We start from the raw sequence: 26,122 nt of genomic DNA on the forward strand, positions 1-26,122 counted from the left end.
AAGTCAGTTATATATGCTGCAAAACTTTCCATAGGCTTTTGATCCCTTGTGAAAAATATGTGCATTTTCATTGTGACATTTGTCTGGGGGTTACTCATTTCTCTACATTTACGTTTTATGCACTCTGGGTCCTCCCTTGATTCTGCCTGTACAACAATACGATGGTTTTCCCCCTCTCCGGTACAGATAGCAGGTGCATACACAGACGAACGTTCCCTTTCTATGGCTTATGACCCAGCTAAATAAAGTAGAATAAATGCCTTTGTATGGTCACCTTTATCAGAAAATGCAACCTGTATGAAAATGTCGTACTCTTGCTCAAACACTGTACAATTCTCAACAATATTACTGTCAAGTTTTCGAAATCTGTCACCATGCCCGCAAAGTATACACAAACACACTGAAAATATGGCCCTTGTAATTATGTATGAACAAACTGTTCTGTGAGCTTGTAACAACATTCAAATGCACAATAAACTCTTCAAAATACTGTACTTTGTGAAATATGCTCTGTAATGGCTGTATTCTGTGAAATATGCCTTGTAATGGCTGTACTTTTGTGAAATAGCTTTGCTGTAACACGGCACAAACATGAGAACACTTTATACACTTCTGATAACTCGGACATCTCTGCTTAATACAAAAAATACATGCTTTGCCAAAATGCAGTCATTTCCTCTTTTTTTTATTCGACTTATGCAATTCGGGCTTGAATTCAAACATTTTCCGTAGTAATTCGAATATTTTTACCAATATCGTGCATATCGATTTATGCGAATATCATTTACAATGTTCTGTATGCCTCGTTTCAAATTATGTGAAAAAGAAATAGTGCTGAGCAAGTTTTAATACCTGAAATTTGTTTCTGACCTGTTTTTTGAAGTATGCACATTTTAGGGATGATTCACTCCTCTATATTCCACCAGTTCCAAACAAGTGTCTTAAGCTGTTTTAGCCAAGTCACCTCTAACTTCATACCCTTTAGATATGCTGTTTCTGACTCCATGTCCTTTAGACATGCCACATCTTGCACCATGTCGTTTGTCCTTCTCCAACACACATGACAAGCGCGGGGGGGGGTTCGTTTACATGCTTTAGTACATAAAAATACATCAGGATGGATAGCATCATCATAAAATATGAACAAACACTAACAGACAGACCTTACATACAGACATGCTTACATCTCAACAACTTACTACAAAATGGCAGTCTAGCTTGCACGTGCTCAGTATGTATACACTTGTGCAAGCCCTTGGATAACTTCTTAAAGGTATATACACATGAGCTGAATTACAACAGTGTTTCATACTAAGTGCTTGAAAGAAAAAAGGGTAAGACAATTTTTCCCTTTACAAGGGCTGAATTACATACAGCTGGTGCAAGTTTATGTAAAGCTCTCTTTTCTCTGTTCAACTTCAGGTGAAAAGGGGCCTATGTATAGTTATGGATTTAAATAATTATCAGGTTAATGGTTAGTACTTGTAGAACAAAAGAAAGGCATACCAAAAAAAATTATATATATATATATATATATATATATATATATATATATATATATATATATATATATACACACATACATACATACATCTATATGAATTTGTATCACTTCATTGAAAGACCATTACACTGACACCCATTTCACGGAGACCAAATCACCTAAAGTTCATTTCACCTAAAACTATTTCACTAATAAGTAGTACTCTAAGGCAAGTCAAAGGTATATGCCCTTTTCCCCATTGTAGTATGATCCTGGTGTTAGTACATATAGTTAAGGGGTGTGTGGAGGGCACAGCCCCCCCCCCCGCATTGGGGGTGGGGGGGTGTAGCCCCCCACCTAGTCAGGTTTTACCAAATAATGTAAAACAAAATCAGACAACAGAAAACCAAATTAAGTGAGGGGGGGCTGTGCCCCCCCAAACCCCCTAACTACATATACTAACACCAGGATCGCACTACAGTTGGGAAAAGGACATATGCCTTTGACTTGTCTTAGAGGACTACTTGTCAGTGAAATGAGTTGTAGATGAAATGAACTTTAGGTGATTTGATCTCAGTGAAATGGTCTTTCAGTGAAGTGATACAAATCCATATTATATATATATATATATATATATATATATATATATATATATATATATATATAAATCATACACACACACATATATACATGCACACATATACATACACACACACACTTACACATAGTGGTAGGGAAAGAAAGGGAGGCCCTAAAATTGATAGTAGAGTTTATCTGTAAATAGGAGCAAGTCAGAGTAGTCTGTTCTGGAATATGATGAGATTAATGAAGTGGAATAGTTTTTTTAAACAGTTATAGACAAGTTTTTCAAATTACCCAAAGCAAAGAGTGGAACACAGTATTCAAGTCCAGGAATGAGAGTACTGTTTGGGCTATAAGAGAGCAGGTTTCATGGTGTGGAAGTCTGTGAAACCAAATGTGGGTTTCAGCTGCTGGTGTACTCTGTCCTCTCTTCCACTTAGCCTGCATTTATCTCTATGAGCTTTGACATCTATCAGAGTTGATCAGAAAGACTGACAGCATGCTCATACACCCCCCCCCCCCAGGACAGAGTTCTCCATTCTTCCTTCCTCAATATAGTGAGCCCAAGCCACTAATTAAACTCAGGTTCCCCTACCTGGAATGCTTTTTTGACATTATGAATAAACACTCTCAGGGGACTACTTCAAAGGTGAGTCAAGATGTCTTCCCAACACCAAAGAAAGTGAAGATGCTCGATGGAAACCTTATTGCAATAGGGGTTCACATACAGCATTGTGGAAGCATATGCTCTTGCTCTGAAGGGTGTGTGTGTGTGTGTGTGTGCGCGCGCATGCATGAGACAGAGAGAATGTAGTCAGTGGGTGAATGAAACTGAAAGAAAGATTGCTGGAAGAAAGGTTCTGTAGCGTGAATGACTGTGTGCATGTAAGAATATGACCGAGTTGTCAGCGGATTTTGTGCATCTGTGACAGACAGAGAGGTGGGGGTAGAAAAGTCACTGGATTGTACCTCTCAACTTATTTGCTCAACAATTCTGGACAAAGTCAAAAGTAATAAAGGGACAAAGAACTGTAATCAGGAAGTTTTTTTTTTAAATGGGAATGCAATTCACTTAAAGTTGACATCATGCATCAACATGCTTTTTTTCTGAAGAAAGAGAAGTTCAAAACTCTAACTGCAGGCATTACTAACTCAAACCCTCAATGATCACCAAAAAATTAAATGTTTTATGAGGAACAGGGCAAAAACATGAGGCAAAATTAGAAGTTATGTACTCACCATAACGTTCCATCTGAGTAGGTGTATTCATTTGTCTGCAACCTGTGGGTTATGGATCCGATATCGGATCCGAACCGGCATGGTTTACCAGCTATGGATCCAAGCTCTCAGCTCCTCCCCTCACCCATAATGCCCTGCTCTACCCTCATGACCTCAGATCGAGTTTGCCAACAGCAAGAACACCCTGAAAAGGGTAACACACAATATGCAGGAAACTGAAAGGCCAGGGGGATAGGAGGGCGGGATGGTTGCAGACAAATGAATACACCTACTCAGATGGAACGTTATGGTGAGTACATAACTTCTAAATCTGAAGTAGGAGATTCATTTGTCTGCAACCTGTGGGACAGAGTCCCCAGCTACCTGAATCTTGGGCGGCCATCATGGAAGGATATTCCGGAGCACCGCGGAGCCAAAGGATGCTCTACCCCTAGATGCAAGATCCAACTTGTAGTGGGAAATAAAAGTATGAGATGAAGCCCACGTGGCTGCTGCACAAATATCATCTAGAGAAATCCTAGCCTTAAAGGCTGCCGAGGTAGAGACTGACCGGGTTGAATGGGCGTGTACACCCTCCGGTGCGGGCCTTCCTGAAGCTTGATAAGCCAATAAGATACATTGTGAAATCCAGCGAGACAGAGACTTTAGAAATTGGCTTGCCCAAATTAAATTTAGCAAAGGAAATGAACAACTGGTCGGATTGCCTATGACCAGCCGTTCTGTTTAGATAAAATCTAAGTTGCCTGTGAACATCTAAGGAGTGAAGCTTGTATTCACCTTTGTTTTCATATTTAGGAAAGAAAACAGGGAGGTTAATGGATTGATTAATGTTTGCTTCAGAAGCTACTTTAGGAAGAAAGGACGGGTTGGTCCTGAGGTAAACACGGTCCGGATGAAAGACCAAGTAAGGAGGTTTAGCTGATAATGCTTGGAGCTCTGAAACTCTCTTGGCCGATGTAATGGCTACTAAGAAGGCAGTCTTGAATGACAAGAATTTGAGATCTACCGTAGCCGCTGGTTCGAAGGGGGGGGCGGTCAAGGCCTGGAGAACTAAGGAAAGGTCCCAGGGAGGGACCGCTTGTTTTACAGGGGGCCTGAGAAGGAAAGTACCTTTAAGGAAAATTTTACACAACTTGGCTGACATGAGTGGACTGGAGTCATGACCAATGTGATAATGTGAAATTGCCGCAAGTTGTACTTTGACTGTGGAACTGCTGGAACCATCGTTAAAAAGAGTGGTTAAGAAATCAAGCACTAAAGGGAGAGGAACTGTGAAGGGGTTCAGGCCTTGCCGCTCCGCCCACAAAGAAAACCGTTTCCACTTGCTACGGTAGACTTTCCTAGTGGACGGTTTATGAGCTGCCACCAGGATCGCCTTAACAGGGGACGAAATACCGGGAGTCCTGATCAAGAGTGGAACTGGAGCAGCCAAGCGGTCGGCTTCAGGTTGTCCAGGTTTGGAGGAGATAGGCAGGATGGATGAGATATCAGATCCGGAATGGGATCTAGAATCCAAGGGGGATTCACCGAGTGAGACCTTAGGAAGGGGAACCAGATCTGTCGAGGCCAAAACGGAGCAATGAGAATCATTCTGCAACCCACCCGAGAGGCTTTCTGAAGAACTTGGAGCATCAGAGGCAAGGGTGGATAAGCATACAGAAGACCGGGTGGCCAAGCATGCACCAGAGCGTCTCTTGGGGAACCTCCTGGAGGAGGTATCAGAGCGAAAAAACTGTCGCACTTGGTGTTTGAGGGAGAGGCAAAAAGATCGCATGAAGGAGTTCCCCACTGTGCGAATATGCGTTCCGCTACTTGAGAATTGAGAAACCACTCGTAAGGGGTCAGAATGGTGCGACTAAGCTTGTCCGCCAGGATGTTGGACAGACCCGGAATGTGCGTTGCTATTAGAAAGCGGTTGGTGGAGATTGCCCATTCCCAAACTCTCATGGCTTCTCGACAAAGAGGGTAAGACCTCGTTCCTCCTTGCTTGTTGATGTACCAGACAACTGACATGTTGTCCGATTGAATCGCAATTGTTCCCAAGGGAAGAAAGTCCTGAAGTGCTAGCAACGCTAAGAGCACTGCTCTCATCTCTAGAACGTTGATATGCAGTAAGGTCTCTGAATTGTTCCACGTGCCTTGGACGGTCCGGCCCGCAAAATGCCCCCCCCCCACCCGAGGCGGGAGGCGTCCGTGGTCATCGTGGCGAGAGGGGGAGAAGCACAAAATGGGCGGCCTCCGTGGAGATCTGGGGAGTGAAGCCACCACAGGAGGGACCGCTTGCAAGCCTTGCTGATCGCAATGGGATGATGCATAGGAAGAGCAAGGTATGACCACTGTACTAAGAGAGTCCACTGGAGGATGCGCATATTGAGCCTGGCGAGAGGAAGAAGTGCTATAGCAGACGCCATGGACCCTAGAGCCCTCAGGACCAACTCCGCCGGAACAGAACTTGAGTGGAGAATGGCCCGCACCTGGATATGCAGATTTTGAACTCTGTCCGCAGTGAGGAAGGCTTTTAAACTCCTTGTGTCTAACCTGGCCCCTATAAAATCTAAGAGCTGTGTGGGCGCTAGGTTGGATTTCTTTGTGTTTATAGTGATGCCCAGATTGGGAGCAAGATGGAGAAAGGAGTCTCGCGCCAATAGTAGTAGATGCCTTGTTGGGGCGGTAAGGAGCCAGTCGTCCAGGTAGGGAAGACCTGCACCCCCTGAAGCCTCAGGTGGGCCGCTACCACTGCTAATACTTTGGTGAACACCCTGGGGGCTGTGGTGAGACCAACGGGAAGGACCCGAACTGGTAGTGACTGGCTCCCAGCCGGAAGCGGAGAAACCTCCTGGAGCGCCTGTCCATTAGGATGTGGTAGTACGCATCTTTGAGGTCTATGGAACACATCCAGTGATTTTCTCCCAGAAGGGGGAGAATAGATTGCAGAGTGACCATTCGAACTTTTCCTTGGGAACTGCCAGGTTCAAGAGAGAAAGGTCTAAAATTGGTCTTAGATCCCCGTCTTTTGGCACTAAAAGAACCTGGAGTAGAACCCTGATCCGATCTGGGGGGACGGGCTGGATGGCTCTTTTCTTTAGCAGATGGCCAATTTCTGCCAAAGCGGCCTCCCGTTGACCGGGTGGAACGTCTGGGAGGGACTTCAATTTTGGTAAGTGACGAAAAGGGATACGGTATCCTCTGGATATGATCTGGAGAACCCAGCGGTCTGATGTTATGGACTCCCATGCCGCTAGGTGCCCAACGTCCCCGACTGCCTCCAGAGTGGAGCACCCCTCAGGGTTGCTGCGCGGGCCGTTCAGAGAAGGGTTCTCTGGACCCGAAGTTCCTGGGAGCCCCTCTGCCTCTAGGGCGGCGTCCTCCCTGTCCTCCTCTGCCACGGAAGGACTGGTTGTCCGGAGCAGGCTGGGATTGCTGCGACTTCCGGAACCACATCTTCTTCTGACCCTTTTGGTTCCTAGAATCGGGCCTCTGGGGTGCAGAGAAGCGGATTCCGACGGCAGACAGCGTCTTCCCGTCCTTCTCGCTCTGGGTCAAGGTGTCGCGAACGGTTTTGCCAAAGAGGGCAGAACCATCAAAGGCGTTCGCAAATGACGCTTTGAAGGGCTCTGAGAAATCGCAATGACGGAGCCAGGCCTGACGTCTGGTGACTAGACCTGCCCCTGCGGCTCTAGCGGCGCCTTCCGTAGCATGGGAGAGTAGCCGCATAGAGGTATTGGTAACTGATCTAAGAGTGGCCATGCGGGTGGAGTGCAGCACTTTGTCCTCCTCCGACATGGACTCTGGGGGAGATGCAGCGTATTCTTTAATGAGATCGCGCTGCATCCTAATAACGTGTGCCAGGTAGTTCAGCGCCCTTACTGAGAAGGTCGCTGAACTAAACATCTGCTTCCCCAAGCGGTCCATCATCCGAGACTCCTTGCTCGGGGGATGGACTGAGGGACTCTCCTGAGCAAGTTCCCTTTTGGTGGCCGCCGCCGTCAACATGGCATCTACCGGAGGCCCCTTACTTCAATGGGCACGGTCAGACGGTGGACTGAGGATCCTGTCGGGCCTCTTAGGGATTGGCTCCACGGTGTCCGGTTCCTTCCACGCCCTGGTGGTAATGAGGTCCACCAGGGGGTCGGCAGGAGGGGACACCCAAGAGGTAGACGGGCCCGCTTCAAATGCCTCCAAGAACACGGACTCGTCCGAGGAAGACTTGGGGGCAGACCACCCCCCCCCTTATGCGGAGCATTTCCATGATGTCTCCAAATGAGACATCCTCGGGGGGTGACCGTGGGAAGCCTTCCCCTTCCTCCAAATCCGTGTCTTCCGTGAGAGACTCGGGGGAGTCAATGTGCCTCCTTTTGCACGTATGCTTGCAAGGAACATCCTCTGGGGGGCTGTCAGAGGACTCCTCGCAAGCAGCAACCTGTTCCAGGGGAGCAGCTTGGGGCACAGAAGCGGGCTGTCCCAAGGGCCGGATGGTGGAAGCCTGACCCAGTGCAGAGGGAGCGCGGACGGAGCGAAACAAGTGCCGGGGTCCGGAGACCCTCAACAGGGCCCTCTCCACTTCATCAAAGGCCGAAGGGGAGCCGACCTCGACCAAAGGATCCGACAATCGGCTCCCTCGGATCCGAAGAGTGGATCGAGCCGGCGCCAAGCACTCGGATCCGAAGGACAGTGCGCTCCGACACAGACGGTGCCGAAGGAGCACTGATCCCCGGATCCGAGGCTCGGATCCAGGCTCCGGAAGTCGGATCCGATGCCCTCGAGCGCAGGGTCGGATCCCCAGTACCAAGTACTATCGGCACCGACCCACCCCGCCCGAAGCTGCTCGGCTCCAACTGCTCCGAACCCGGTAGCGGGTCGGAGAAGGAGCAATTGGCTTGAAAAAGGGGTCGAGCTCCCCAGGGGACGCAAGAGCACTCCCCTCTGCATCTGGGCCTGGATGAACCTTCTCATCATCCGGTCCAGATCAGCATCCGATAGGCTGTACGTTGATCTCGACGAGGCTACCGAGGTAGGCCTTGAGTGCCTCCTCGATAGCCTCGAGGGAGATCGGGTCTCCTCAGCCTCAGGCCCCGGTGAAAAACAGACTGGAGACCGGAGCCGAGGAGGAGAGCCAGCAGACAAGGGGGCCGGGGGAGAAGCCCGCTTGGCTGGCGGGGCCGAAACAGAGGTCTCGGCCCGCCGCTTATGGTGCTTCTCCCTCCGGTCCTTCTTCCTAGCATCCCTCTCCTCCGAACCAGAAACGGGAGGTTGAGTCCCAGGAGGAGGAGGGGGAGCCGGAGAGGGAATAACCGTGGGGACGGTTACCCCCGAAGGAGCGGAGGTCGGAGCAGAGTCCGGCGGCAAGAGACCCGCCAAAACAAGCTTGGACCTCCGCTCCTTCAATGCCCTGGGGTTGAACCCTGCACAAATGGAACATCCAGATGTGAGGTGTTCAACCCCCAGGCATCTAACACACCGAGTGTGGCCATCAGCTGGGGAAAGCTTATGGCCACACTCGGAGCACTTAGAGAAAATAGCCTTGGGCTGCTCAGACATCCCAAGCTAACAAATAAAAGTTACTAGAACTAAAGTAAAGTAACTAAAAAACAAAAATCACTCACAGGCCCAACACACACACTACGCTACCAGCGAGGGGAGGGATATAAATTTAAGATTAAACTCTAAAAAAAAAATAATAATACAAGAGGGAAACCTACACTTTCACACAAATTAACCAAAAAATTTTTAAATTTGACTAATTTAAACACTGAATATAGCACTTAGCTGGAGAGCTAGAAAAAACAATCTGGTCACCATGCGCGGCAAACGAGATCTGAGGTCATGAGGGTAGAGCAGGGCATTATGGGTGAGGGGAGGAGCTGTGAGCTTGGATCCATAGCTGGTAAACCATGCCGGTTCAGATCCGGTATCGGATCCATAACCCACAGGTTGCAGACAAATGAATCTCCTACTTCAGATCCATGGAAATACACAAAATCAGGGACAGCTGAGAGGCATGCACTGGATAGCAGTCTGCTTGTAGAGTGTGCGTGTGTGCGTGTGCGTGTGTGCGTGTGCGCGCGCACATACACGTAAGAGATGATGCTGGATGAAAAGTGTGTGAAATATAAATAACACATACGTAACATGTCCATGGCTGTACGTACATACATATGTCTGGTCTGGTTATTTGTTGTTTTTCATGTTTCTACAATAAACTAAGTTTCTAGGTCACAGTTTGCTGGCTCATTGGATTTGTTTTCAAATGAATCATGCTCACATCTGTGAGAGACAGACCGCCATAACTAACTTCCTTGCTCAAAAATCACTCTCTCTCAAAGCTGAAAATAATTTGGGGGGGGGGGGGGTTAAGACCCAAAATTAGATACATGTTTTAATTACGACTATAATTCACTCAAAGTTATCAGCGTATGTTTTCTGAAGAATAAGAATTAAAAGTATGAAACTAATGTCTGGTATTACTGGTTGACTGCAACCAGAGAATACTAGATGAAGTGCATTTTTATGATGAATGGCCATGTCATACTGTATTGCCAGGCTTGGCACAAGACTGCCTGGGAAAAAGCTGTACTATTGGCTTGCAAAAGCTCAGCACTGTTAAGTTATCAGTAAGTCAGTCATAGCTATTCCTCAGCAGGACTCAGCTAATGTAGGTCCATTCTTTGTTGTGATTCCTTGAGGTAAGTACTGCAGTGTGTGTGTGTGTGTGTGTGTGTGTGTGTGTGTGTGTGTGTGTGTGTGTGTGTGTGTGTGTGTGTGTGAGAGAGAGACCGAGAGTCTACTCAACTTCTTTGTTCAAGAATAATTAAAGCCGAACATAATGAGATAAAAGAAACTCTAATGTTTGGCATTACTGATTGAAAGGGAAGGATACTTGATGTACTGCTTATGTCATACAAGGGAGAAGAGCAGAAATGTCTTCTTATAGTAGTGGTCATGTCAGTGTGGAGCCAAATTTGACACAGGAACGTCAAGGAATTACCTGTAGCTGGACTTGTAAAACCTCATCTCTACTGCTGTGAATCTTCAGTAGTGGTGTGTGTGTGTACGCGCACGCAACAGGTTGTGGTATCATGTACCTTGACAGAAATGAGCTGAAATATATCAGTATTGTTATTACTTGTTTTTAGTTATTCACTGAATCACTTTTTGCTTCTGGTTTTATTGCTGAACCTTTCTGCTATGTTGTTTACAGTATGCTGTTTTTTTACAATGCAATTTTAAACACTGCCACACATTTTGCTGCAGTACCTTTTTGCTTTACCTCACACCTCTATTCCAGGATTGTAACATCACAAGTAATACGCATTAACAATAGTAATAACGTTACTATATTTTATTAGTCAATAGGAGAGTTATAAATGCAGAACTCTGCACATTTGCATTGCTGTAGCTTTCTTTACACCATAGCTCTTCTGCAGTAGGCTTATTTAAACCAATTACCAATATCTGCATTATTAATAGAATGTCAAGAACACTATCAACATTAGGAAGCAAGGGTGTAAGTGGAAGCTCTTGCGATTGTGTATATAAGGATAGTAAAATCACTACTGTGGGATGTGCAGGCTTTGAGTAACTGAGAACTTTTTAAAGTGTGTCAGAACCATTGCCTTAAGCTCAATCCCAAAAAATGTGTCAACATCAACCCTGTTCCCATGAATTACCACATCGATAGTAGTCCTCTGAACACAGAAGGTGTTATAAGAGATCTGGGAACACAGGTTGACAGCAACCTCTCTTTTGACCACCACATTGCCACTGTGGTCAGAAAGTCTTTCTGTGTGACACATCTCATTACTAAGGGTTTTGCATCCAGGAAGAAAGAGGTAACTGTCTCCCTCTACTCTTCCCTCATTAGGCCAGTCATTGAGTACAATGCCCCATTTGGCATGTACCTCACTAAACACCTGCAACAACTTGGTGAGGCTGCAAAAGTACCTCAGAAAGAGGATCCTAGACCTTAAACATTTGTCCTGTGTGTACAGACTAAGAAAACTCCCAACTATTCTCGGTCTCATATCACCTACTTAAGAGGCGATCTCTGCTCGACTTACACAGCCATGTCTGACCCAGCTCTGTTAGAAATGCTACATCTAAAGAAATTCCAATCCCACCACATCACACACTCCAGAGATCTCAACCTCATTACCACAATTAACAGAAAATGGTGAAGGGACAGGTTCATAACCCAGAGGCTGCCCATGCTATGGAATAGACTTCTCATACATGTCAAGCAGAGCACCTCACTGGCCCTCTTCAAGAGAAATCTTGATGAGCGGATGGGAAATAGAAAATTCACCCCAGGGATCACTCCAGTGGCTTTACTCGACAGAGGCACTGGGGAACTAAGGTCGGGTGGCACGATGCTAGGGTAATCCTACAGGCTAGCCTTGTAAAGGCTCCAGAGCCATTAGCCTAGTACACACCTATGAATCTATGAACCTATGGTTTCATTAATAATGCAAATATGGACTGTAATAATGATACATGGGAGCCTGTGAAAGCAGTTTCTGTTAGACACAAAAGACAGTAACAAATGATGTGCAAGATAAACCTATCCAGAGAAATACATGCTTGTTTTAGGTATTATTATTATTTAATGTCACTAATATCTTATGAATGACACACCTAACATTAGGGAGTAAGATGACAGGCGGCATAAGACATGATTTACAAGGCATATGCTGTGACACAACCACTGGGTGGTGCACACAGCTGGAATCATTGAAGTGTGTCTGTAAAAAAGATGTGAAATGTTTCCAACTATTCCTTTAATAAGTAAAAAAAAAAAATGGTCTGTAACTCTATCATACTGAGAAGTACCTATACAAGTGTTGGGTTCTACTAAAATAACTGTAAAACATGGCAGGTACCATGAAGATTTCCAATGAAATCAGTGTTTGTCTGAGGCATAAGTTATTACTATTAGCAAAATATTTTATTAAGGCTAGGAGCAGCACATTTTTCAGAAAATGAACACACAGGGTGTTACAAATAAGTGACAATTTACACATATGGATAAGAGAAACACATGCAACTATTTACTAGATAAATACTGTACTAATACTAAAGATATTGCAATACTGAGTCTAACATCTTCTAAATGGTAAGTTGCATATAACTTGACTAAGGTGCCATATAAATCTGACATGATCTGCTTGGCATTCACAGTAAAACGGTCAGCATGGGATGTACAGGGCTGCAGTAAGTAAAGAGTGTTTGCAGAAAGTTATGAAAAATACAACTTATTTTTCAAATTTATAATGATTATGCAAAATTAAGTGTGATGCATTCATGTTGGGAGTGGCATATGCAAGCCGTTGGGTGTTAGCAAAAAATGTCATTATACCCTCTTGGGTACTCTGAAAACTAGATATATATTTGTTTGATAAACTTGTTATGAATAAACCTAGACGCACATTTCTTTGATAAACTTGCTATGAACATTTGCTATATTTTTTATACTGGAAGTAACATTGTAAAATATGTGTGGCCTAGAGCCGAAGAAATGATGCCATTTATACACATTATGACAGTTCTGGCACAAATAGTTGTCAATGAACAAGCTTGGTACTGTAGATTAATAACTGTCATGAAATCATATCAATATAACGTGCATAATTTGCTTTGATCATACAATACACCTTAAAAGAGTAGTGTCATACCCAATTTTTTCATAATCAGTGGAAAGCTCTTGACTAGGCAAACAATTCCCTCACTGACATACTGGGTCTATCATACATGGTTAAAGAAATATGATTTGTTTGACCATAATACCAATGAATTTTAGCAGACAAAATATCATGTGTCACCAGGCAGAATTTTAATACAAACAGAAGTGCGAACATCTTTCGTATTTTGCATTTTTGTATAATATATATCAGATATTCAATACTGGAACAATTTGTAGTGGTTTGTTCTCAGCATGTTTTCCAGGCCATCTTGGATTGGAAAGGGCCTGTCTGCACTTTTGTGAGAGAACTGTGTTTGACTGGCACTTGACTGGTAAAAGGAGGCCGGTCTAGGGACTGGAATTAAGCATCCTCATTGGTCCTTTTGAATTCTGTCAGAGTTTTTGTTTGTTTTTTTCAAGTTTTAGCTTCTGGTATTTAGGCCCTGCATCCGAGCAGTTTTCTGCTTGTCTGTATCGAGTTGAACTGAGGTGGGCTACCAGCCACAACTCTGAGCTGAGATACCAGATGACTACAGGAGTCTGAGCTTCCAAAAAAACACAAGTTGCATGTTTTTTACTTATTTATACTATTTACTGCACTTTTTATTGTCTGTCACCTACTTTTATACTGTATTTACTGTGCACTAAACTACACTGTTATACTGCAACTGACTGCTACACTGTGCCTGTAAGATCAAATTTTAATTGCTGTTTTCACTGTTTAGCAAGCTTTTTTGTTGTTTCCACTGTTTAAGTATTTACTGGTATTTTTTCCCTTTCACTGTTTTAAAGCTATCTGTTCTGCCCGCTGTGGTTTTTCTGCCAAAGAGTACTTAATTGATCTGTTAACTGTTCAAATCATTCTTTGGAGCTTCCTGGCTGATTTTCTGCTGTTTTAAACATTTTTCAGTGAGTCTCTGCTATTTTTCTGTTATGTTAAATATTCTCTAGTGTGTCCAGCTGAAACTAGGGTAGCTAGTAGCTGTAGCATAGTCCAGATCCAGGCCTGCTGCTTCTGGAACTGTTTGTAGTGGTTTGTTTATTCTGAGCATGTTTTCCAGGCCATCTTGGATTGCAAGGGGCCTATCTGCACTTTTGTGAGAGAACTGTGTTTGACTGGCACCTGACTGGTAAAGGGAGGCTGGTCTAGGGCTTGGAATAAGCATCCTCATTGGTCCTTTTGAATTATGTTTTTTTTTTTTTTTCAAGTTTTAGCTTCTGGTATTTAGGCCCTGCATCTGAGCAGGTTTCTGCTTGTTTTCACATTGTGCAGCACTGCTCACTACCATGCAACTGTGCGCCAAAGCTGCACAGCTAAATTCAACAAGTTTTCCTTTAAAACTGAGGCAGAAATATCTATTCACCTCGCTCCTCCGTGACAGTTTCTGAAAAGCCAGCTGTAGTGACACTCTTCAATCCAGCATTATGGACAGCTGAACTACCTTTGTTTCTCCTGCCAATCTTGTTGACTTGGGTCTCGAGGCAGTGTAACAATCGCCTCATGTACACAGACTACCCTCTACTAACACAGTCTAGTACAGAGTGCGAGAAAGGTATTTACACCAAGAATCTGGAATCCCCATGCACTCTCTCACTCAAAACAGTAACACGGAGAAAGCTGTCAACTCACCCACCACTACTTATTCACATAGTACTACTATTCATACATATAGTATACATCAAACACATAAATCCACATACACAGAGGCTTTCTCGAAAAACTTATGAAACACCAGAGACCTCCAAAACAGGTGTGCTACAGCCAACACAGTCTCCATAGCACATGACACACAGCAACAACAGTGTCTCAGCTCATAAGGCATAATACTCAAAAAAACAAGTTTTCTTGTCATTGGAGACTCAGTAGTGAGATACACGGATGTCCCACTCAACAGGTTGGGCAAGGAGAAAGTTACGGTCAGCTGCCTGTCCTGTGTGCCAGGATTCACCAAATCACACATGCACTCAGGTCTCTCCACAAGTACTGTTATGACTCTGTCACAGTTCATGTTGGTGTGAATGACTGAATCATCCCTCACTGGACTACATGAAGAGAGACATGGTCAAACTCTGAGTATGCTTCCCAGGCAGGTATGTCCCTAGCCTTGAGCAGTATACCACCCTCACCTAGAATGATGCCACTGCATAAACAAAAAAACATTGATTTCAATGAATGGCTTAGTTTTTGGTGTCACTCCAAGGGGATCTAGTTCCTGTCTGCCTGGGAAAACATGGTCAACAAACCTCACTGCTTTGCCAGAGACAGTTTGTACCTGGCACCCCTAGGCTTTCAGCTGCTAGCAAAGGCTCTTGCCTCCCCCATAGTGTCTTTTTAGGCAAGATCTCGAAAGCAACATTACCTACATGAAATTAACCAATCAGAACAAAATAAGGGTCATGCTGCTAAACGCTACTATCACTAGAAGATGTAGATGTCTGTGCAGTCATAGAAACCTGGTTTAATGGCCTCAGTGAGTACCCAAGCCCTGCAAGGCCACAATGCCTTCCACGCCTTTAGACCACAAAATGAACGTGTGAAAACCAAAGGAGGCAGCATTTCAATCTATATTAAAAATAAGCTCACCTCATGTCTAGTTAGACTGGACAACTCCATGGAGTTAATCCAGTTCCAGGTTACGGTGGGTAATACCCCCATTCAAGTCCTAGCCAGTTACAGATTCCCTTTCTTGGGTCACGACACCCACAAAGCCTACTTATTCAAACTGAAGACAATCCAAATTTTATCGAACATACTGGTTATGGGGGATTTCAATTATCCCACCATCAACTAGGAAACCTACTCAGGCCCAAACTCGCTAGCACAAAAGTTCCTTGACTTTGTGAATTCAAATGCCATGCAGCAAATTGCCCACATCCTAACAAGAGGAGCAAACATTCTAGATCTGGCCCTTATCAACATGTCAAGCTGGTGCACTGCTGCAATTGTTGGACTCTTTATTAGTTAAAACTGACGACAAATCTGTTACCTTCGAACTGACAATAACACCAGAGCGCACAAAGGTTGAAACCAGTCTAAAAAACTTCATGAAGGCAAACTATGTCCTCCTAGGTGAAGGCATAAATGCATTCCAAGGCCCACCCCAAGCTGAAAGTGGTAACTATGCCAAAGCATACACTAAAGCCCTGTATAATCACTTGCATAAGTGTATAAACTCGGCTATACCAGACAGAATCAAAGCCAGAGCCCCAAGTAAAATCAAACTGTCATGGTAGACTTTCAGCATCAACAAACTACAATAAATGCAAAAAGTTGTCCAAGAAAACAAAGACAAGGATCCAACAATGGAAAAGCACCCTCCTCATCATTAACAGGCAAATAAGACAACTTGACAAATCCTCTAAGACCTCCTTTGAGAGAAACCTAGCAAGTACTGCCATGGATAACCATTAAGGCCTTTTACAGCTATGTATGTAACCTAAAGGGTAGGACCAAAGCATGTACAGAACCGGTGGCCATCATCATCACACACAGTGACCCCACAGAGATAGCAAACCTGCTAGTGGATAGGTTTGGCAAAACTCTCACTCCCTTATCCCCTCCCAACTTATCACAAACCTTCCCCCAACTCCCCCCCCCATATCAGAAGAGCAGGTCCTCCAAGCCTTGTGCAAGGCAAAAAACATAGCCTTTATGGAACCAGACGACATCCAAGGCTGTCTTCTAAACAAGCTAAAAATGAACCAGCATCACGAATAAGTACCCTTTTCAATCACAGCCTAATCACAGGCTTTGTTCCTGCGGAATGGAGAACACCAACAGTTATTCCCATCCACAAAGGTGGCCTAGCAACAGACCCAGGGAATTACAGACCCATAAGCCTGACCTCCCTCATCTGTAAGGCCATGGAGCGTATCACTATGGACCTCGTAAATAAAGACATAGGTGACCTCCAAACCCTGGTTCCTACTCAATTCAGCTTCATCAAGGCCAGATCCTGCCTGTTAAACCTGGTAGACTTTTTGAAAATGTGACCAAGGCCACTGACAAGGGCAAATCTGTGCACACAGCATACCTCAACTCGGCAAAAGCTTTCGACATAATCCCACATTCTGGCATTACCAATAAACTTAGCAAACTGAATGTAAACCACTTCATTGTAAGACGGGTTGCCAACTGGCTTACATACCAGACACACACTATCAAAGTGGGTGATTCCACATCAACCAGCAGACCTGTTACCAGTGGGGTAAACACGGGAGTCAGTGCTGGGCCCTCTACAGTTTGGTATCTACTTACCAGAAGCTCAGGTCAAAACTAAGGGGTAGTGGCTGACCAAGTTTGCAGATGACTGCAAACTAGGTGCAATCACTGAATCCCCAAAATGATGTCAGTATACTCCAGGAGGGTCTCGCACAGACCAACAACTGGTGTATTAGCCACGAAGAAATGCATCACCATTCCCTTTGACACAATGTCCATTCACACTATCAAATCAACAACAGTATCCTATGAACATACGAAGTGGTAAGGGACCTGGGATCACAAGTTGACTGAGACCTTAACTTCAACCTCCGTGTCTCTACTGTAGTAAGGAAGGCTTTCTAAGTAGCACACTTGATTAGTAAAGGCATCGCCTCGAGAGCAAAGGAGGTTATAACCCCTCTATACTCTGTACTCATCTGGCCCATAATTGAGTACAACGCCCTGTTCGGCAGATACCGTGCAACTCACTTGCAGCAACTGGAGAGACCTCAACGGTTTCTAACAAAGATGATCAAGGGACTCTTGTATCCGTATCGTATAGACTTCTTAGGGGAGACTTATGCCTGGCCTACAGAGCAATCCAAGACTCAAACCTAATGAACTTGCTGCACAGCTGTAAATCAAATGGGACTGACTTACAGGATATGCTGGAGGGACAGATTCATCTCCCAGAGACTGCCACATCTTTGGAACAAGCTACCAATTCATGTGAAACAGAGCACCTCTATGACACTGTTCAAGAGGAACCTGGACGAGTGGATGGTGCACCGTAAATTCTTACTGGGATAGCACCCACAACCCTCCTGGACATGGGCAGTCATCACTAAATGCAATCTTGGGTACTGACTAGCATTTCTACTGTATTACACTGGGATGAAACAGCTAGGCTTAAAATGACCTCCAGGCTGATAAGCCTAGTAATCTCCTGTGATCCTATGACTTTTCACATCTAACTCAGGTATTTAAAAAAAAAAAGGAATGTCTGCCTTACTAAAAAGTAAAGGACACTAACAGACAAATCCAACGAGTACCAAAAGTGAGTTCAATGTATCACATAACAGTACACACATTATACAAGACTGGCAATAAAGAAAATGTGGCAATTTACTGGGCATTAGAACAAAGGCAAAAACAAAACAAAAAAACAAAAATCAACTCACCCCGGTTTGTGCACAATTCCTCTTAGGACTCTCACTGCATCATCATTGCTCATGTTTTCAAAATTTATGTCATTTACCTGGGAAAGCAAAATAAAACAATACAAGCTGAATTAACTTAGTATGACATAATTGCTTAGGGAAAGCAGTACCAGATACAAGATCTGCTTTGTCACAGAAAAGACAGAGTAAGACAAAGGTAAATTTGATAAGTTACCTGGTTATCAAATTTCAATCAATAAATAGTCATACATGTGGTTATCAAATTTCAATCAATACTCATATACACACACACACATATATATATATATATATATATATATATATATATATACACCTCTGAGAACTTAGAACGTTCTTTGATTTCCACCTCTGTGTGACACCTTTTTAGATGCCAACGTGTTCAGCCCTAACAAAGCTTTTTTATATCCAAGAACTGCTAGTTCCAAATTCGACTAAACATGTGCAACCATTTATTTTCCTATTACCTTTCATGATAACTCTGGCACAGAAACTTTAAATTCATTTAGGATTGGATGGTATCAATAACTATGATGCCATTTGCAAACCTCCTCACTCTAAAGAGCAGTGTATTGTGCATGAGGATTACACAGTGCGTTAAAAAACAGATTTTTCCCTCTTTTTTCCCTTGTCTTGTTTGATCTAATAATAAATCTAATCTAATAAAAAGAGTGGATATCCCTCACTTATTGATGTACCACATCACTGTAATATTGTTTGTCACCTTGAGCACTCCTGGCTGCAAGGCTGAATGGAAAGTTTGCAGGGCATAACACAGTGATAACATCTGTTTTGTATTTGTGTCTATTTTTCATATTTCTTTTCTAAACATGCTGATTTCCTAGGCCAGCTCATACAGGTACCAAAGCTAGATCTAAAATGTCTGTGGTTAACTCCTGAACTAAGTCTGCAAGGCTGAATGGTTGACTGGCACTGCATGTGATTTAATTACCCACCAGATGAAATCCTTCTTGATGGATGGTGGGATCAGGTAAATCCTCTGTGTAGATCAATAAGTGTGTACACACCTTTAAGAAGCTATTCAAAGGCTTACACTAGAGTGTAAATACTGAGCATGTGCGAGCCTGACTGCCATTTTGTAGTTAGCTGCTGAGATGTGAACACATAGCATGTAAGCTCTGAGTTTGTTCATATTTAAAGATGCTGCTATCTAGCCTGATGTGTTTGTATATATTAAGGCATCCGAACAAAACCTCAAGCCTTATTATTTGTGTTAGAGACGAATGAGCGACATGGTGCCAGAAGTCACATGTCTAAAGGACATGAAGTCAGAACCGGCATACCAAAGGGACATGAAGTTTGCAAAGCCTTGGCAAAAACAATTTAAGGTACTTGGCTACGGTTGGAGGAATGTGCACGAGTGGATCATCCTAAAAGGGTAAAACTTCGCAAAACAGGTCAGAAACGAATGTAAATATTAAATCTTGCTCAGCACTATTTCTTATTCATAAAATATGAAAAGGGGCATACAGAACTTTTTAAAAGATATTTGCATTAAAGAAATGTACGTTATTCATAAAAAATATTTGAACTACTACGGAAAATGGCTGTATTAAACGAATAAAATAAAGGGAAACAACCGCATTTTCACAAAGCACATGTATTTTGGTATTATGCAAAGACATCCAAGTTTTCAGAAGTATATGAAGTGTTTGTGCAGTGTTACAGTAAGGTTATTTCGCAAAGTACAGCTATTACAAGGCATATTTTGCAGAATACAGCCATTACAGAGCATATTTCGTAAAGTATTGGAAGAGTTTATTGTGGACCTGAATGTTATTACAAGCTCACACAACTGCTTGTTCATACATAATAACAAGGGCCATATTTCTGGTGTGTTTCTCTATACTTTGTGGGCATGGCAGATGGATTTCGAAAACCCAGTGCACTTGTGTTTAGACAACAATATTGCTGAGAACTGGAGAGTGTTTAAGCAAGAGTACGACATTTTCGTACAGGCTGCATTTTCTGATAAAGATGACCGTACAAAACATTTACTCTACTTAATTTAGCTGGGTCAGAAGCCATTGAAAGGGAGCGCTCATTTGTGTATGCACCTGCTGTTTATAATGCAGAGAAGGAAAACCATCATACTGTTGTACTGGCTGAGTCAAGGGAGGACCCAGAGTGCTTAAAATGTAAATTTAGAGAAATGAGTACCCCCCCCCCCAAGACAAATGTTACAACAAAAAGGCACTTATTTTACACAAGGGATCAAACGCCTGGTGAAACTTTAGCATCATAGTTACCTGACCTGAGAAATAAAGCTAAAATGTGCAGATTTGGTGACTTAAGGGATGAGTTGATAAAAGACAGACTTGTGTGTGACATAAAAGATGATGTCGGGAGAAAGATTTTGCTTCGTGACAGTGATTTAACTTTGAATAAGGTCATTGAGATTTGTCAGATATACGAGCTTACAGAAAAGCACACAAATATGCTTACAAATGAGAACAGCTACGGAAGGCACAGTAATGAAGCTCGTGTTGATAGTATGCAGCATCTTATTAAAAGAAACAGGTCCAAGCACATGGCAGCTGTAACCCCTGCAGTACCTACTGGTAAACCCCAGAACTCTCAAGCACATTCCAGAGCTCGCACAGCCTCAGTGAAGCATAACAGTGAGTCAGCAAACTCAAAGCATGGGCGTCACTCTAGTTTCATTGCCAACTGTCATAATTGTGGTGGAAGCCATGAATCTAAAAAAGAAACCATGTTTAGCTTTTTGTCAACAATGCCACAAATGTAATAAATGGAATCACTTCAAAAGATTTTGTAAATCTAAAGGCCCACATTCTTTTATTAAGAGGGAACATTTTAAGAAACGAGTTAATCAACTAGACAGTGGCAAGCCTATTCTTTATGTTGATGGTGCGTCAGTGCTTCATGAAACGGTCAATGCAGTTAATTTAAGGGCCAAGAAAGAAGTATTTTGTACTGTTCGGATAAATGCCAAACCCACAGAGCTCAAAGCTGACACAGGCTCCAAGTGCAATGTTATGTCTGCAGAAACATTTTCTAGAGTATGTAAAGGTGAAAGGCTTGATTTGGCAAAGTGTGCGAAACTTGTTACTTATGGAGATGAAGAAATTCAAACTGAAGGCTCAGTTGTGCTTTCATGTTACTCTGCTGGAAGGACGTATGACTTACTATTTTGTGCGGTCAAGAGGCACATCCAGTCATTACCAGGGCTTGCAGTCTCTTTGAAAATGGGACGGTTTTCATTTAATAAGTCCACCATGTTAGCTTGAAAGACCACTACACTAATTTTTCCCAGCACATTTTTTTCTACCTATGCTTATCGTTTCCAAAACAAACTAGGCAAACTTCCAGTTGTGTACGCCATGAAGTTAGACCCAGAGGTCAGTCCAGTTATCAGGCCAGCACGAAAAGTTCCAATAGCCACACAGGACAGAGTTAAAGCACGGTTACATAAAATGGTGCAACAAAGTGTGATATGTCCAGTAGAAACTCCAACAGAATGGGTATCTTCCATGGTAGTAGCTCACAAGTAAAGCTCAGATGACATCAGAATATGTATTGATCCACGAGATTTGAACAAAGCACTAAAAAGACCTAATCATCCAATTCGCACAGTCAAAGAAGTTGCAGCATTGATGCCAAATGCTGCTATTGTTCTGTCTTAGATGCAGAGAGTTCATTTTGGCAAATTCAGCTTGACAAAATCCTCAACACTCACATTCAGTACTCAGTTTGGCAGGTACAGATTTTTGTGAATGCCATTTGGGATAAATTCTGCAAGTGAAGTCTTTCAACATGCAATGGAGCAAATTTTTTTCTGGGTATCCTTGTGCTATCATAGTAGATGACATACTAGTAAGGAGGTTGTGATGAAGCCAAGCAGGACAGAAACCTTAGAAAAGTTCTAGAAAGGGGGCGTCAAGTTAATCTTAAGCTCAACCCATACAAAAGCAAATTCAGGCTACAAGAAGTTCCTTATGTTGGTCATTTATTTATAACTACAGGCCTACGACCAGACCTTTCAACGCAATCAACCATTCTCGAGATGCCAGCTCCAGACAACGTTCAAGCCCTGCAATGTTTTACTGGCATGGTCAACTACCCAAGTAAGTTTATTTCAGACTTGAGCCAGCTTTCAGCACCACTCAGAGTTTGACATGTAAAGATGTATCCTGGTCCTGCTTAGAGCAACACCAAAGAGCATTTGATGTCCTAAAAAGTACAGTTTTCTACCTACCATAAATGTGGATGTTCGAGTGTCTTCACTGCTGCAGTCATTACAATTGGGTTATCTTGCCGTCAGGTGGGCCCACATTTGGCCTGAGTTCCAAAGTCTTGGTCCGGGGTCAGTTGCTGTCGTCTCTTCCCTGACGTCAGTGCGCCAGGGGTATATAAGAAGCAGCCGACGCCATTTTCTTCAGTTTTTCTTGCCCCAGATGTCAGGTGCCCCCAAAAATGGTAGGCAATACATATTGCTAATAAAACATAACAAAAAGGTAAAAACCTTCAGTAACCAGAAAATACACCACATAGGTAGTAAAGGTTAGTCCCAGATAAGAAAGAGGGGCTGGCAGGTAGGTAACCTGGACTGCAGCATTGAAGACACTCGAACATCTACATTTATGGTAGGTACAAAACTGTACTATGTTCATCGTGTTTCACTGCTGCAGTCATTACACTTGGGTAGAATCCCAAAGCTGAGTTTGGGTGGCTTGCTCTATAGAGGATTTGGTGTGGCTATAAGGCCCTGCAGCACTGCAGTGGCAAAGCCAGCTCTGGATCGAGAATAAAGAGGCAAATGGTAATGCTTGGTAAAGGTGTGCACTGAACTCCAAGTTGCAGCTTCCAAGATATCTTTGGTAGGTACTCCTCTAAGGTAGGCAGTAGAAGTGGCAGTTGCCCTGGTGGAATGTGGTCTAATATTATTAGGTACAGGTTTCCCATGTTGTGCGTAGCAGAACCAGATACAGTGCCCTATCCACTTTGAAATTGTCTGCTTTGAAATGGCCTTTCCCTGTGATCCTGCAGCATATGATACAAACAATTGTTCAGTTTTTCTGAAAGTTTTTGTTTTGTCCAAGTAGAAGCGCAATTGCCTGTGGATGTCCAAAGAATGTAGAAGTCTCTCCCCTTTATTTTGGGGATTTGGATAAAATGTTGGCAAGTGAATTGTTTGGTTAAGAGCCACACTGGATACCACCTTAGGCATAAAGGTAGGGTTTGTTCTTAAAGAAACCCTGTCTTGGTGGAAAATGATGAAAGGCTCCACCTGCCATTACTGCCTGTAGTTCTGAGACTCTTCGTGCTGAGGTTATTGCCAGAAGCAGAGCAGTTTTTCATGATATATATTTATCTCTGCTGAATTGGCTGGTTCAAAATGAGGCAAAGTGAGCTTTTCCAAAACGAAATTGAGGTCTCAAGTTGGTGTTGGTGCTCTCCGGGGCAGTCTTATGTTTTTAGCCCCTCTGAGGTACTGTTTTAGCAATGGGTGAGAGAAAATGGGAGGATCTGTGTTGTAATGAGCCGAGATGGCAGAAGCGTGAATCTTAATGGATGAGAAGGATAGCCCTTTGTCCAGCATCTCAGTCAAGTATTGTAGTATCTGAGGAATGTTAGGGACCAGAGGATCAAGGTTTTGAGCCGGATTCCAGGCACAGAATCTCTTTCACTTGTCTGAATAAGATTTCCTGGTGCTAGGCCTCCTGGCCTCCAAAATGACATCCATAACAGCTTTAGAGAGAGTAGCAGTCTGTTTGCCTAATGAATCTGCCATGCAGCCAGGCTTAAGGTTTTGAGCTGACTGTGCAGAATCTGATTATTTTGCTGAGTCAGAAGGTGTGGAATTTGAGGCAAAATCCAAGGTGGGCCTTGAGCCAAGTTCTTTAAGATTGGGTACCAATGCTGGCAAGACCAGTCTGGAGCAATCAGAATCATCTGTGGTTTTTCTTGTCTGGCTTTTAGGAGTACCCTTGTAAGGAGAGGCAGAGGTGGGAAGGCATAAACATGTATGGTTTTCCAGCTGAACGAAAGAGCATCCACTTTCCATGCTTGTGTGTGATAAGTCCTTGTGCAGAAGTTTTGTAGCTGGTAATTCAGTGGTGAGGCAAAAAGATCTATGTCCGGGCACCCCCATTTTTGCATTATCATGCTGAAAATTTGTGGATTTAATTTCCACTCGTGAGGATCCATGATGTTTCTGCGTAAGTCGTCTGCCAGAGTGCTTTTCTTTCCTGGCAGGAATTGTGCTTGCAGATGGACTTGATAGGTTAGAGCTGTGTTCCACAAGGTCATGGCTTGTCTGCATAGGGGTTAAGAATGAGTGCTCCCTTGTTTGTTAATGTACCACATTACAGTGGTGTTGTCTGTCTTTAATAGTAATTGTCCTGGATGCAGAAGATCCTTGAAAGCTGTAAGGGCATTTTGTACAGCCAACACCTCTTTTTGATTGATGTGAAGATGCATTTGGTCTGTGGTCCATTTGCCCTGAATACATTTTCCTGCCATGTGTGCTCCCCAGGCGTAATTCCTAGGCATCTGTTGTTAAAGTCTGCCTGGCTGTGGGAAGAGTGAAAGGCTGACCCTTGTTGAGGTGACACGCCTGTGCCCACCATCGAAACTCCTGTTGTAGGTAGAGAATTATTGGTATTACTGTCTCCAAGCTGTGAGAATGTTGAGACCAAACATTTTTTTAGGTACCATTGTAATTTCCTCATATGCAGTCTTGCATATGGAATTAGTAGTATGCAGGATGCCATGAATCCCAAGGCCTGCAGAATTTTTCTTGCAGGGAGTTGGGACTTTGTTGCCATCATTTGAAAATACTGAGTCAGTTGTCCTTGTTTGTCTGGCGTGAGAAAAGCCATCTGGGCCGTTGTATTTAAGCTGGCACCCAGGAATATTATCTCTTGTGAGGGCACTAGTTTTGATTTCTTTTCGTTTACTGTGTACCCTAGGCAACTTAACAATCTTTTTACGAACGTCAGATGCTGTAGAAGAATGTCCTTGCTCTCTGCTTGTATCAGGCAGTCGTCCAGATATGGATATATTTGAACTCCTTTTTGTCTGCAAAATGCAATTACTGGTGCCAGGCACTTTATAAAGACCCTGGGCGTGGTAGATAAGCCAAAGGACAGTTCAGAGAATTGTTAGTGCACTGAACCAGCTATGAATCTGAGGTATCTTCTGCAATTTTGTCTGATAGGGACATGCAGGTATGCCTCTTTGAGGTCCAAAGTAACAAGCCAAGCTTTGTTGCCCAACATGGGAAGGAGCTGCTGTAATGTCAGCATTTTGAATTTCAAAACATCCAGGTAAGTATTTAGAATGGAAAGGTCCAGAATGGGTCTCCAGGCTTTGTCCTTTCTGGTTACCAGGAAGAGTCTTGAGTAAAATCCTTGTCCTTTTTCCTGCTGTGGTACATTTTTGAATAGCTCTCATGTCTATGAGGGCTGAAATTTGTTTTTGTGCCTCTGCCCATTGATTTTGTGGCAGGTCTGGCATTCCTTTTAGCCTTGGAAAAGTGTGAAAGTGGAACCTGTAACCTTGAGACACAATATTCAGCACCCATTTGTCTTGGGTGATTGCTTGTCTGTTTTGAGAAAAAAAGTGCTAGTTTCCCCCCTAAGGGAGCTGCCAAAAGGGAAGAGTTTGGCATTGGAAGGGGGAAGTCATTGGGACTGTTTCCTGTAAGGTTGTAACTTGTCCTCACCTCCTTTTGGGTTTGAAGCACCCCCCAC

General features: G+C 43.5%; 1 protein-coding gene across 1 annotated transcript in view; it reads right to left on the minus strand.

Moving 5' to 3' along the window:
* Positions 1-26,122, minus strand: part of DVL2 (dishevelled segment polarity protein 2) — a 1,986,500-nt gene that overhangs the window by 628,186 nt on the left and 1,332,192 nt on the right. The window contains exon 9 of the mRNA XM_044076705.1: positions 18,366-18,442. Within this exon, the coding sequence (XP_043932640.1) occupies positions 18,366-18,442 (77 nt within the window). The remainder of the gene's footprint in view (positions 1-18,365; positions 18,443-26,122) is intronic.

The sequence above is a fragment of the Protopterus annectens genome, chromosome 7.part0, assembly GCF_019279795.1.
Source record: "Protopterus annectens isolate FY-2018-M chromosome 7.part0, PAN1.0, whole genome shotgun sequence".
In the NCBI taxonomy this organism is placed as follows: domain Eukaryota; kingdom Metazoa; phylum Chordata; order Ceratodontiformes; family Protopteridae; genus Protopterus; species Protopterus annectens.